Source organism: Arachis duranensis, chromosome 4 (assembly GCF_000817695.3).
Source record: "Arachis duranensis cultivar V14167 chromosome 4, aradu.V14167.gnm2.J7QH, whole genome shotgun sequence".
NCBI lineage: Eukaryota > Viridiplantae > Streptophyta > Magnoliopsida > Fabales > Fabaceae > Arachis > Arachis duranensis.
The window spans coordinates 5,413,158-5,427,274 of NC_029775.3; the positions used below are offsets into that span (position 1 = coordinate 5,413,158).

General features: G+C 32.5%; 2 protein-coding genes across 2 annotated transcripts in view; both read right to left on the reverse strand.

The window, feature by feature from the left end:
* Nucleotides 1-2,062: 2,062 nt before the first annotated feature.
* On the reverse strand, nt 2,063-3,239 carry LOC107482952 (uncharacterized). Its single transcript, XM_016103541.3, has one exon. The coding sequence runs from the start codon at nt 3,080-3,082 to the stop codon at nt 2,435-2,437; it is 648 nt and encodes a 215-aa protein (XP_015959027.1). The 5' UTR covers nt 3,083-3,239; the 3' UTR covers nt 2,063-2,434.
* Nucleotides 3,240-11,096: 7,857 nt separating this feature from the next.
* Nucleotides 11,097-14,117, reverse strand: part of LOC107482951 (probable carboxylesterase SOBER1-like) — a gene marked incomplete in the record, with an annotated part of 3,391 nt that continues 370 nt past the window's right edge. Inside the window, 6 exon segments of the mRNA XM_016103540.3 lie at nt 11,097-11,535; nt 11,621-11,728; nt 11,996-12,123; nt 12,258-12,381; nt 12,861-12,913; nt 14,102-14,117. Of these exon segments, the coding sequence (XP_015959026.1) occupies nt 11,446-11,535; nt 11,621-11,728; nt 11,996-12,123; nt 12,258-12,381; nt 12,861-12,913; nt 14,102-14,117 (519 nt within the window).

Genomic DNA, 14,117 nt, shown 5'->3' on the forward strand with positions numbered 1-14,117 from the left:
AAACATGTTCATAAAAAAGAAAAAGGGATTTATTATTATTATTATTATTATTATTATTATTATTATTATTATTATTATTATTTTGGTAAAAGGAGTTATAATCTTATTTCATATATACATAAACTTTTTTGGCATTATTATAATTTTATATTTATAAAAGGAGTTATAATTAAACTTTAATTTGTAAAAAGAAAAATAAATGGACAAGAAAAGTTGAAAAACCCTCAATAGGAGAGGACATAAATACAACCGCGGCAATGATTTCGACCTCCCTCAACTTAGGCCTAATTTATTAAACAATTTAAATAAACTCTTTAAAAAAAATGTAAAGTATAAATTTTTTTATTAATAGCAATTTATAAATAAATTATTTTATTAAAAGTATTTATTTTAAAATTGTAGCGTTTGAATAAATAATTCAAAAAATATATATTAAAATAACGATAATAATAAATACTTTTTAATATTAAATGTTGATTTTATATAATTTAATCATTAAGATTGTTTAGGAAATTAATTTTTTATTTGTTCTCTTATTAATTCTATTTTGTAGACAATTTGTCCTTCCTATGTAATATCATTAGAAACTGGTTTTTCTAATTCATTTTTACCGATAACAGTGTTCTTGTATGTAGTAAATAGTAACAAAATTTTAATTCATAATAATTTTGATGGGCTGATGGCAATGCCAAAAAAATTATTGTGTAGTTAGTATTTACTGTTTTATTGCGTATGATATAATAGGTAAAAATAAAAAATAAATATAAAATGTGTGTCAATGTATATTATGTTGTTGTTTTTTTATTTTTTATTTTTTATTTTTACTTCTATTAGAATTCTATCCTCTTTTATTGGGGTTAAGAACTTACTATAACTAATTGTAAAAATAATAACAGCTATATAAAAATAAAATTAAAACTGAAATTTTATGCCACACACAATGTTAAATATAAATTTAATAATAAAAATAAAATAGTAAAATGATTAAAAAAATGGAAGAAATATATGCATTAAATGATTCAGATAGAATATTATTTTAAAATGATAGTGAATGATACAGATAAATTATAATGGAAGGCAGATGAAAATTTGGATGAAAAAAGTGATAGAAAGCCAATACTAATTTCGTATTTTTTTTATAAAAACATAAAATAACTTATAGAAGAGAAATCATGTATTTCTATTTCTTTAAAAAAATTATGAATTAATTTTTCAAAAAGTTAATTCAAAAAATCAGAAAAAGTAGCTTTCACGCAAATGAATTTACCCTTGGACCAAAGGAACTTAGTTATTTAACAATGTCATCTAATCCAAAATGCCACTCCCCGTTCACTTGACTTTTCTCATTGTTAAATTGAAAATTGTCCAAGCAAGTACAAATGATCAATGTGATGAAATTTGTTTCTTAATTGAAGAGGAACAGAGCCATGTAGATGTAATAATAACTAAAGAATTTAGTTAGAAACACATATTAATGTTATCAATTAAAAAAAATTAAAATTTTAATACATGTATTATTTGTTTATTAAAATAAAAAATATAAAGAATTTTCCTAACAATAATGGAAACATGTGTTTTTAACTAAAAACATAATTAAAACACGTTTAAATATATAGATTTTTTTTCTCAAAATTCGAAATGTACTAATTATAGAAGAAAAACATTCTGGCCAAACATTTTTCCAAGAATATATAATTCTCAAGACTTCATTAAATAAGGACCAAAAGAGAAAAGACACGAGTAAATGCAAAATTTCCGCTTTGAATATACACGCTTAGGAAAAGAATTATCCACGAGTTTGTTGCGTATTTTCTCGCGAGCTTCCTCCATCCCAAGGGAAAAAAACAGAGACTACTACACGATCTAGAAAACTTCCTCAGGAAGAAAAATAACTAGTCAAATTCATCTCTTCTAAATAAGAAATTCAATTTACAATTTTTATTTTCTAGAAAAGAAATTTACAATATTTGAACTACAACAATACTTATTCATCAATTTATCAATCAACAACAAAGCTATAGCCGCCACGGAGATACTCAAATTGAAATCAAAATCATTAGTCTAAGCAAAGAAATTGATTTTCTATTTTCCGTTGGATTAAAGTGATAAGTACCTAGATATTAGGATTATTTTTCATAACAACTCAACAATATCAAGGAACAAAATGAGATGACATCTCATAACATATGTATGTTGTGATTGATGATTATAAATTTATAACAAAACTAATTAATCCATTGGATTACAAAAAAACAAAGAGAGAAATAACATTTCTTCTTTTAGACATTGCATAGGAGGAGGAAGAGTAATTAATAATAATGTACAGAAAGAGAAAAAAAAAGAAAGGAAAAAAAAAAGAGAAGGTGAAGTTCTGAACCCACCTTTCCTCTTTGTTGTCGAGGTTTTGTTGTTATTTTTGTTGGTTGTTGATGATTCACTGTCCCCAAGCGCCCCAAATCCTTTCTCCAATGAAACTCACGAACCTTCTCACTGAACCCTTTTCATCCTCTTCAACCCTCTCACCATCTTCATCACTATCGTTGCTACTATTTTCCACCGCCACCACCACCGATTCCAAATCGGTTGACGATGACGACTCAGTACTCTCAGAACTCGGCACTGACTCGCTCCGATTCAACAACTCGCCTGACTGTTGCATCTTATTGCTATTGGAGCCTCTTTTGTTCCTCTTGTCTTTCCTTCCTCCATTGTTGTGGTGCTTTTTTCCTCCTTTGTGAGCTAACCACTCCTCAAACGCATCGATGATCTCGTGTATGAGCTGGCGATTCGGCGAAGCGTCCCATCTCACCCAGTAACTCATGTAGCAACGGAAGCAGTTACAGCTGAAGACTGGAGCATGGTCACCGCCGCCTGAGGCGGAGCTGCTCCTTGAAGTGGTGGTGGTGGTGCGGCGGGGGTTGTTGGAGGAGGATGAGCAGGAAATGAGGTATGCGAGGACTTCCCTGTCTTCTGGCGTGAGGGCGGCGGTGAGGGTGAGGATGGTGGCCGGAAGGAAGGAGAGTTGGTCGGAGATGATGGGCGGTGACGGGTGAACGGTTCCTTTTCGGTAAAGCTTCTTCATGGTTGATGACTTTGGAAGTTGAGAGAGAGAGAAGAGAAAGGGTTTGGTTTGGTGTGGTCTTCTTATCTAACACTCAAATGGAAGAAAAGAAAGAGAAGAAAAAGGAGAGAGAGGCTTTCAGCTTTCAAGAGTTGATGAGGTTTTATGCCGAGAACACAAAAAAACCCTCGTCTTACCTAGTCTAAACGTCATTACCGAGAAATCATTAAGTCTAATTTTTTTTTTTAAATTTACATGCTAAATAAGAGTTTAATTTGCATGTGAAATAGAGTTTTAAGTGTATTGAATGGACAGAATGAGGTTTAAATTTTTTATATTTATTTGACTAAATTAACTATTGGATCCATGTAAATTTGTTTACAATAAAAGTATAAGTAGACAATAAAAATATTAAAAAATATAAATAATGAATATATTAGATGTTTATTTTATTAGGTATGTAGATAATTATTCTAATATTAAGATGCAGATAATTATTCTAATATTAAAATTTAAGTAGATAATTTAAAGGTATAATATATTTTGATTAAATTAATGGTTATTCATGTTATTCAAAAAAATTATTGAACATAACCATTGTTTATTTAGTTATTAACATATATTTAATTTCATAATATTAACAAAAATTTCATGAATGATTTTTTTATTTTAGATATTAATCTAAATTTTTTAAAATATATAATTTGACGATATATATTAAGAGTTTAATTTTAATATATTAATAGTATAAAGTATGGGTTAAGTATTGTTTTCGTCCCTAACGTCTTGAGTCAAAATCAAAATGGTCTCCAACCTTTTTTCGTTATTAAAATCATCCTCAACGTTCAAAAATGCTTTAAAATCATCCTTTCCCAAAATTTTGGACCAAAATATCTTCATCATCATAAAAAAAGAAAACAGGGGATGGGGCAGGGGAGAGGGGAAAAGGGAAAAGGGGAAGGGCGGAGCCGCCGTCGCCGTTAGGGATTGCGAGGGAGAGAGGAGACACGAGCCACTGCCGCCGCCTCGCCGCCTCTGCCTCGTCGCCTCATCTGCATCTTGCTTTTGCTTTTTTGCTTCTTGGTTTGGTGTTATTTGGTGTTGTTGCTGTTGTTTGGTGTTCTTAGTGTTGGTGTTGGTGGTGGTGTTAGTGTTGGTAGTGGTGGTAGTAGTGGTGGTGGTGATGATGGTGGTGGTGGTAGTGGTGTTGGTGATGGTGGTGGTTGTGGTGGTAATGTTGGTGGCAGTGGAGGTGGTGGGGTGAAGAAGATGAAGAGGAGAATGATGATGATGAGGGTATTTTGGTCCAAGAATTTGGGGAAGGATGATTTTAAAGCGTTTTTGAACGTTGAGGATGATTTTAATAACGAAAAAAGGTCGGGAACGATTTTGATTTTGACCCAAGACGTTAGGGACGAAAACAATACTTAATCCTATAAAGTATTTTACATAATTATTTTATTATATTTAATTTTTAAATAATTATTTATTAAATTAATATAAAAATAGTATCCTAGGTAACCAAATTCATGTGTTAAACAAATTGATAATACATCAAAAAATAAATTTATATATCAAATATCATAGTATTAATAAAAAGTTTTGACAAATATTTGGGAGGGAGAGTGCTAGGGCAAGCAGAATTTGTGATGTTAGCCATCATCAATATTTTTAATGGCGTGAGATGACATCTAATGGTGTAGGATTAATCATTTTCTCTTTGATAGTTAAGTGCTGGCCAGATTTTAACAAAAATGCTGGCCTCCTAGACTTTCTCTATTTGGAAGCGCCTCTTCTTTATAGCAGAGTAAAAAAAGAGGATTTCTAATTTATCATTACAGAATGATGAGTCAACTGAGCTCCTGGAAGGCAAGGAACCTTTTACTAGTTAGTCGAGTTACTTTGCCCATATCTGCTCTAGCCACCATTCCATCATACGCCATGCAAACTATAAGGATCTCTCTTAGTGTGTGCGGTAAAATTGACAGGATTTATAAGAATTTTGTGTGAAGCGAAACTGACTTAAACAGAAGACTCCATCTTTTATTTTGGGAGAAGATTTGTTTATCAAAAAAGAAAGAGGACTTAGGTTCAAATCAGCAAGAACCTCAAACAAAGTTCACTTAATGAAGCTGACTTGAAAATTGATTAAGAACAGAGACTCTTTATGGATTAAGATCTTGAGGAGTAAATATGATTATGGTTTTGATTTGCGCCCAGTTATAAGCAATGTACACTCTTGTTCAAATGTTTGACAGGTTATTCTCCAAGTTTGGTCCATCGTTGAGAAGAACTTGATTTGGCATGTCAGAACGAGTACGACAACTAGATTCTGGGTGGATCATTGGCTACCAGGAGTGTACAGGTTATCTGATTTTGCGAACAATGTGGTTACAAACGAGATGTTAGAGGACTTGGTGGAGTGTTATGCTACTGAGGGGCAATGGAATTTTGATCTGATTGGTAAAATCCTAGGTGAAGATTGGTTTCTTATTTTCACTTTTGCTAAGGCGGTGGAAGTTGGCATGGGTCATGATATGGTGGCTTGATTTCCTGAATCAAACGGGATATTCTCTGTTAAGTCAGCAAGTTCTCTTCTTTCAAGTTCTAGTAAGGGATCAAATTCTGACCTATTTTTCATTATCCAGAGGATAGAGGCTCCTTAGCGGTTACGTTATTTCTACTGATTAATGGCCAACGAAGTTCTCTTGACCAACGAGCTTCGCCGTCGTAGATATATATCTAAAGACGATCATTGTGTTATTTGTAATGAGATTAAGTCTTTGTTTCATGTAGTGTGTGACTGCAGAATTGTACGTTGTACCTAGAAGAGCATAGATAACAGATTGGATCCTGAGAATTTTTTTAACAAGTCCGTTAAAGACTGACTGTTGGAGAACTTTTCGAATCATTCTCCTTTTAAAGGGGTTCCATGGCCCCTCTTTTTTGCAACCGCTTTGAATACTCTTTGGTTATGCTGAAACAATTATATTTTTTATAAAACCAATATAGTGCATAAAGATAAAATCCATGATCTTGCATTCCATCTCGCTAAAGATTGCCATCTAGCCCAAGAGAAATGTAGTCGGGTTAGAAGGGCAATTAGAGAGTTTGAGAAACGGTAGATCAGGTGGCACCCACTCAGTTTGGAGACTGTTAAACTAAATGTGAATGGATAAATGATTAATGATGGTAGAACTTTTTGTGGAGAGATTCTTAGAGATGTTGAGTGTAAGTTTTTAACCTGTTTAGATGCTAATCTGGGCACTTGCACTATTACTTTGGCTAAATTATAGACAATTCTACTGGGTTTGAATTTGACAAAGAACATAAGTTTTACAAACTTAGAGATTGAAATGGATTTTAAGACGGAGATTGATCTCTGTCTTTATCAATCGGTGGAGTTACATTCTGTGAAATCTTTAGTTGCAATCATTAGGAATTGCTGCAGCACGATAGAGAACTGGCGTTTGCACCATGCTTTTAGAGAAGCAAATTTGTGCGCTGACCGTCTAGTATATTTGGGACACAGCTTGTAATATGGATGTTATATTTTTTTTCTTTGTCTTTCTGTATTTCATTATGTTTTATGACTAATCTAGTAAGAATTTTTTTTTCTAGAGTAATTTTTTATTAGTTCTTTTGGGTGTTTTTTCACCCCATTATCAAAACATAAAAAGAAGTTGATAATGAAAAATTATTAGATAATTTGGTAAATTTGACCGAATTATCTAACAGTTTTTTACTATCAACTTTAAATGAAGACAAATATATATGAGTCTTCACCCTAATAAAACTAATTAATTTTCAGGATAAACCTACAAAATACAGACACTTTGCTGAGTTGTCATATTTACGTGTCATACATATTTCAGATATATTTAAAAAACAATACTCACCAATATGTGTCTGTGTGTTTGTTATGTCCAACCATATTTTAATAAAAAATATTTTTTTTTCTAAATACTTTTAGACAAACCTAACTACTATAGGGCTGGGTTGCTAGGTATTGGAGTTAGTTGGTGACGTAGTTTTGGGGTGGGGGGAGGGAGAATCAGGTGCGAGGAGGGTGTACGGTATTGCCCTACGCGTCGCTGTAGTGTAGCCTTGTGATTAGTGCAATCAGAGTGATAGAATGGGACCCATTTTTAAAATATGTGTGTGTCGTTGTCATGGTTTCAATTTGAAACAAAGAGCACACTCACTCTTGCAAGTAACCATGGCATTCTTGCAAGTACCGTCGTATATGAATGAATGAATTAGGGTTTTTCTTTCCTTTCGTTTGGTGGGATTAGTTTGGCCTATCTAAATTATTTCTAACCCTATATGTGGCGGCTTTTTTACTCCCCTCACATGAACTTGTCACCCTCTATTATTAGTTTAGTCTTATTATTTATTATTAACATCATCATACTATATGGTTCCAATGTTACATCAATAATTCTGCTTTGTTAAATTCAAAATGACAAAACACGATTCACCAAGATTTTACCATATTTATTTACTATTCAGCCTCACTTCAAATTAACTTTATATAATCAAAATGAGGTAAATATTAAATTGGTATTCGAAAAATTCTAACGCTGATAAAATGATACCTAATTTTTGTTATTGACAAAATAATTTCTAAAAAAAATTTTAAAAATTGACAAGTGTATTTCCGAAGGGAATGAATCCTCTCAATTTTTTTTAAGAATTGAGGGAATAAAGTGTGATATCATACCATTCATTTTATAAATGAGACTAAAAATAAATATGAGAGAGATAACAATAAAGGATTAGAGATCACACTTTACACTTTCAATTTTTTTTAACAATTGAGAATATCCATTCCCATTTCTGAACTCGTCAGAGCACATTTCCGACAAATACAATGTTGACAGAGCCACAGTATTTTGATGATCTGACAAACACTTCCAACTCAAATCCCTCTCTCCCTAATGCACACTCCTCCTTTCTTCCTCAACACCACCACAACTTCCACAAGTACCTAAAATCTGGTACCCTAACCCAAATCCGCGATTCGCGCATCATCAGCGCCATATTTCACCGAATCGGCTTCATTTGCTAGATCCCTCTCCTTTAAATAACTTTGTTTAAAGTCCACCATTTATTATTTAGTTTTATAAAAAATATTACTATGATGTAGAAGCCCCTATGAATGATTAATGAAGCAAAATAGAAATACTGCTGTTATTTAATTTTACAGATTCTAAGCAATATTTTCGTATACTTGCGGTGCAATTAAGTTATTTAATTTTAAGGTAAGAAACTTTTGATATGAAAAAGATCAAGAGAAATTCTCCTATTATATATATCCTATATGCTATGCATGGGAAATAAAACGTGATAAAATAAGAGCTTATATCTTCCCTCGTTTAGAATAATAACGAAATATCTTCTGTTGTTGTAACTAAGAGCAAAATACATTTTTTTTAACAAAAGCTAATTAAATTTTAAGGACTATTTGCTATTTATTTATAAAAGATATTGTAAATTCTGAAAAAACCTCAGCTTGTTTTTCTGTTTAGTGTTTAATGTTGCAAAAAATTTACCTTTAGTCAAAAGTAATTGCACTTTCATTTCATGTACTACCATCATCAACACACAAAAGAAATTTAATTCGATACGAGTTTTCACCTTATAATATTCCTATTCAAATATAGTGGCTTGTGGCATGCGTTTCAATGAATAATTTTAACATGGAAAAGTTATCTTCACATGACAAAAAGACGAAAGTGTCATCGCCAAAAATGCAACAGTGCAACATGTGAGACTATAATTATTCCATATACTCAAATGCTTACTAACTACGAGAATTCGGAAAATTTAATAATTCTGGTAAACTTTGAACCGAGCTAAATCTTATTCAATTGAAGACCGTATCTCAGTGTGTGTGTTAATAAGAAATAAAAACGGAACAGACATCTCTATTTTGAATGAGAAATTCGAAAAAAAAAATTAGTTTGCTGAGTCTAGCAAATAAATATTTTTTGGATAGACCCTACAATATAATATTATGAATAATTAAAGATATTCTTCTCAATTAATAATAAATGTGTACATAACCATAATTCCATAAATAGGGGTTTGTACTAGCAGAGCCCAATTGTTGAAGATAATGTGTTTAATAGTTAATCCAGCCTTGTGCATGCAGCAATCCATTGGCCAGCGACAAACCTTTAAATGGAGCTCAAATCCGCGACAGATTAGTCCTTTACCTGACGGGTTAGGGGATACATGGGAAAAAAAATTAAGAATTGCATGCAACGCTAGCTGTTACCATTTTTCCCCCCTTGTATACCTCCAAAGTGTTCCATGGCGATGATTCAATTTGGCACTTTACGACATTAAAAAATAGAAAGGTTTTGGGAGGGGGGGAACACAGTTACATAGTTAATTACTAAAAAGTGCTCTTTTATAATTAATTACTACCAAGAAAAATATGTTAATTGGATAACGACTCTAACAAAATGATTACTATTATTAGCAGTATTAATTAATGAATGGAAGGAAGTAGACAGGAGAGAGTGGTGGCGCCACTGTGAGTAAAAGGCAGAAGATGCTTGCAACATGATAGCCAGAAATGAATTTAAAGATTTTCAGATGCTTGCTATTTGTCAAGTACTTCTTGTGTCTTCATTACCCATTATTTCCAAACCAATGACCCCTCACTCACTGCCTCACTCCCTATTCATTGGTTTCACCCTTTGGCGTTTTGCCAAAAGAGAGAAAAAAAAGTTATTTATATATGACAAGTGAAAACATTAGCAAGGTATTAACTATTAAGTCCCACATGATTTAAAAATAAAAATCTAATAGTTTTTGCAAGTGTAAGAGAGTTATTCCCTTTTACCCTTTTAAGTTAGATTTTAAAATTGAATTAGATCCATTTAGTTTCTTACATAAGGTAACAAAAAAGGCAATATATAGATTCAGAATTTACAAGTCTAATTGTACAAAATTGAATTTAAATTGTACATGGTTCATAATGTCAAAAATTCTCAACTAATTGTACACAGTTGCGAATATTGAATTCATCACTGACAAGTGATAGCATAGCAAAGTTAGGCACTTAGGTAGCGTTTGGTGGAGAGACAAAGACAAAAAAACTGAAATTGAGAGACAAAGACTAAGAGAAAGAGATTGAAATAAATCTCAATATTCTGTTTGGTGCAAAATGGGAGACAGAAATTGAAATAAGAATGAAACTCTAATTTAATTTGTACAAAGGGTAAAATTGAAATTAATTAATTGAAATGAGAGTATTTTAGATATAAAATGTTATTAAAGTTTCAGTTTCTATCTCTAAAAATTTTAGTCTCCTATGTCTCCACATTTTAGAGGTACTGAAATACTGAAATTTTGGAGACAGACAGAAATTTTAATACCAGTCTCTGAACCAACAAACATGATACTGAGTCTCAATCTCTTAGTCTCTGTTTCAATACCTCAAACAAACGCTGCCTTAGGTTTTGGATAATGGTCTAATTAATATATGGCTAAAACCCTAAAAGATATATTTTAAACTGCAAATCATGGATTAAGGTATATTTAATTAGACAAGTGCCAACATGGTTCAATTGATAATGCTAGAAAAACAGTAACTTTTTCCAGCTTTTCAGCTAAAACAACACAGTGGTCTCAATCTCAACCCACCTCTGAAATGGTCCCAACAAAAAGAAGCAGAAACAATGCTGCATGGCTACAGTGACAACTTGCAAATAGAGTGTAAGACAAAGGCAAAAAATTTCAAGTGGCTACCATCACTTGTTGTGGTAAAATTACATTCTTTTTTCCTACATGAAGTTTTCCCTATATTTTTAAGGGGAGTAACATTGATACTTGTTTACTTAATTCATTCTGTTTATTGTCACTATTTTTATTTACTGTATGTCTGTATCCATATGCACCTACATAAAGATGTAATAACATTTGGTTAAAGAATATAATATAATTAAGGCTATATTAAAGTTTAATGGTCCTTAATATTATGACCTATAGGCATTATTACTTATGAATTCATAAAGAATAATTAACTGAAAAAGCATATTCTTTTAGCTAAAAGTGAATTATTTCATTCATGGGTTTCCAGAGAAAAGAAAAAGGTAATGGTAAAATGTATGAAAAACAGGGACAGAGAGAGTAATAACACTTACACTCCTGTTTCTAACTTTCAACATTAACAAATGGACAATGAAGCATTGATCAGAAGGCTGCCCCATCAAATCTATCATAAATATTGCAATGCAAGATACGAAATTCCACCATTCCCCCCTTTCAGCATTGAGGTGATTTACTTTCTTGCAGGCCATACCAAATTCCACCACCAAGGTAAAATAATAAATGAAAAAAAGAGAAAAATCTTGCGGGACCAGAAACGATTACGAAGAACTCTGTAGGCGTGTCTTGATCCACGACTCCAGATTTCGGAGTTCCTCATTGCTTATTGAGTGAGCAAGACCAGGATAAGCCTGCAATTAGAACAAATGTCAGCATCATGATGAAGATTAAAAAAGAGGGGTCAACAGATGAATCATTAAAAACTTGAAATCTCACCTTAAATTCACAGCCAACACCAATTTTTTCAAGGAAAGGGGGACCTGCTTGTCCAGCCTCAAACAAGACTGTTCTATCAATAATCCCATGGGACCATAATAGTGGTGTCTGCAGATATTTATATAAACTATGTCAACATAAATAAAATAGGTGATAAGTACATACCAAAATTCAGTTGAGTTGAATAGTATTCAGGGACTAGGTATACAAGTTATAATTGCCTTAGAAAACTCGGATATTCTATCAATTGGTACTAAGTTAGTCTAACTTAACTCACATGGTTCATATATTTCTATGTTGGGATATAATGATGTTGATATTTTTCACTTACATCAAACAAGTAATGAGAATAATGAAATTCTTAAATATTTGTACCCGCTTTGCCTCGGGTGTAATTTGTCCTATGATGGACGAAGATGAGTTAAATGGTACCCAGCCACTAAATACTGCACCTCCACCTAAAGTTTTTGGGTAAAGCAGAACGCTAGCCAAGGTCAATGCACCTGCAAAACGTTACTGCAATTCATTGGAAATCTATACATATGCTTTTCTTTAAAGGAATTAGTGTGATGAAGGAGATGATGAAAGCACCGAGATATGTAGAGACACATATAGAGAAAGGAAATAAGAAAGCAACCTCCTTGACTGAATCCACAGATAAATACATTATTAGGGTTTGTGCCATCAGCTATTTCCTTGTCTATTGTAGCATGCACATTCTTAACAGCTTTAAGCAAACCACTCTCATCTTGTGGAGAGTCCTGACAATAAGTAAAATTCTTTCAAATATAAATTGATATGCCAACAACTCCATCCTAAACAAGATATAGCATAAACACTACAATCATAGAAGAATACTAAATTGGACTTCTCAATGAAGTGAATGGCAAAACTAAGAAGTTATAAGATGAGATGTGCAACTAATTATTTCTTACAAAATGCAAGACCTCAAAGTGCTCACCATGTAGACCAAGCTTTCTATTTAGACAAAGTAATTGAATGGAAAAAGAAAAGGAGGAAGCTGACAAATTAAACAAGATCATGATCACCATCCAGGGGACCTATAAATCACTTAAGAAAAAAGTGCATACTCAAATAGACAATCTAAAAGAACTGTGCAACAAAGAATAAGTAGGAAATGGAGATATGAAAATTGTGTATTAGTTTCCTTTCATGACTGGAACTGCAGAGAGTCTATTAAACTTAATAAATCAAAGAAATAAGGGAATACTAAACTTACAGCAGTTATAGGAATCTCATGAATGTCAAACCATGAGGGCATTACATGACCATCTACAAGATGAAACAAATCAAAATACTCGTTATCTCTCAGACTGGAAAGCATATTATATCTTCATTCTTTAAAAGTATATACAAAGTCAGATTGTCATTATATCATGTTGCAAGGAATTGTGATTTCATCTAATATAGTGGTGAAATGAATATGCTTTAAAACTTCGATGGATGCATAGTTAAAATTTGCCAATCAAGCAAAAACTTAAGACATTGAAGGAATAAAAACAAGAGAACATATATAAGAAATGGATTAAAAGAACCTTTCCTCAAAAATTATAAATGTTGGATCACTATATGTTCAGGCTAAAAGCAATAATTGATGACAAGAGTGCAACTCTATGTACTTAAAATTTCTAGGAATTGCATTTTGGTCAATAATTCACCATCATACATGATGCTAAGCTCATCAAATTCTAAAATTGACGCTAGCCAAATGCTGCCAATACTATTCTCTCCAGTATTAGTTGGGGGATCGAAAAGCAACACACTTAACATCCCAGCCCATGGCGCTAGTAACAAGTGTAACCAACAACAACAAACAACAACAAATCTTATTCCACCAGGTGGAATCAACTACATGAATCAAGCGACAACATTGCACCCTATCATGTCTACACTCTACAATGAGATCGTTCACACATAAATCTCACTTGATCACTTCCTGCAGAGCCTTTTTAGCTCTTCCTCTAACCACTAGTTTATTTTTCATTTGATCCACCCTTCTGGCTCGATTATCTACTGACATTGTCCCCATATGTCTAAACCAATGATACTCCACCGTCTAACAAGTGTAACTCCTTACACGAAATATGATCCTAAGGAATTTTGTGATAAAAATTGAAAGAAAAAAAGGTATTGTAGCTAGAAATTATTTTGTTCTTGACTCAACCCTTAGCACTAAAGATTGAATGAGGGAATCAAGCTTCAGCATATAGTAACGAACAAGATTCTGATGGGATAAGGACAACAGAATGAAAGAGCCACCACCACTAGAGCAACAAGGACATGGCAAAAAACAGCAAATTCAGGCATGTGATTTGTTTTTCATCTAAATGGAAGCCAAAACAAGTATCCAAAACAGGTAGTATAAAAACATTGAATGATTCATTGTCCACAGAAAGCATGAAAAAGCATAATTTGAATGGGCAAAGAGAGATCACGAGAAAGGAAAGAAGAGCTTATTACAGTTGCAAGTGACAGG

Coding starts and splice junctions, on each gene's coding strand:
- LOC107482952 (XM_016103541.3), bottom strand. CDS start 3,082: ATGAAGAAGCTTTACCGAAAAGGAACCGTTCACCCGTCACCGCCCATC.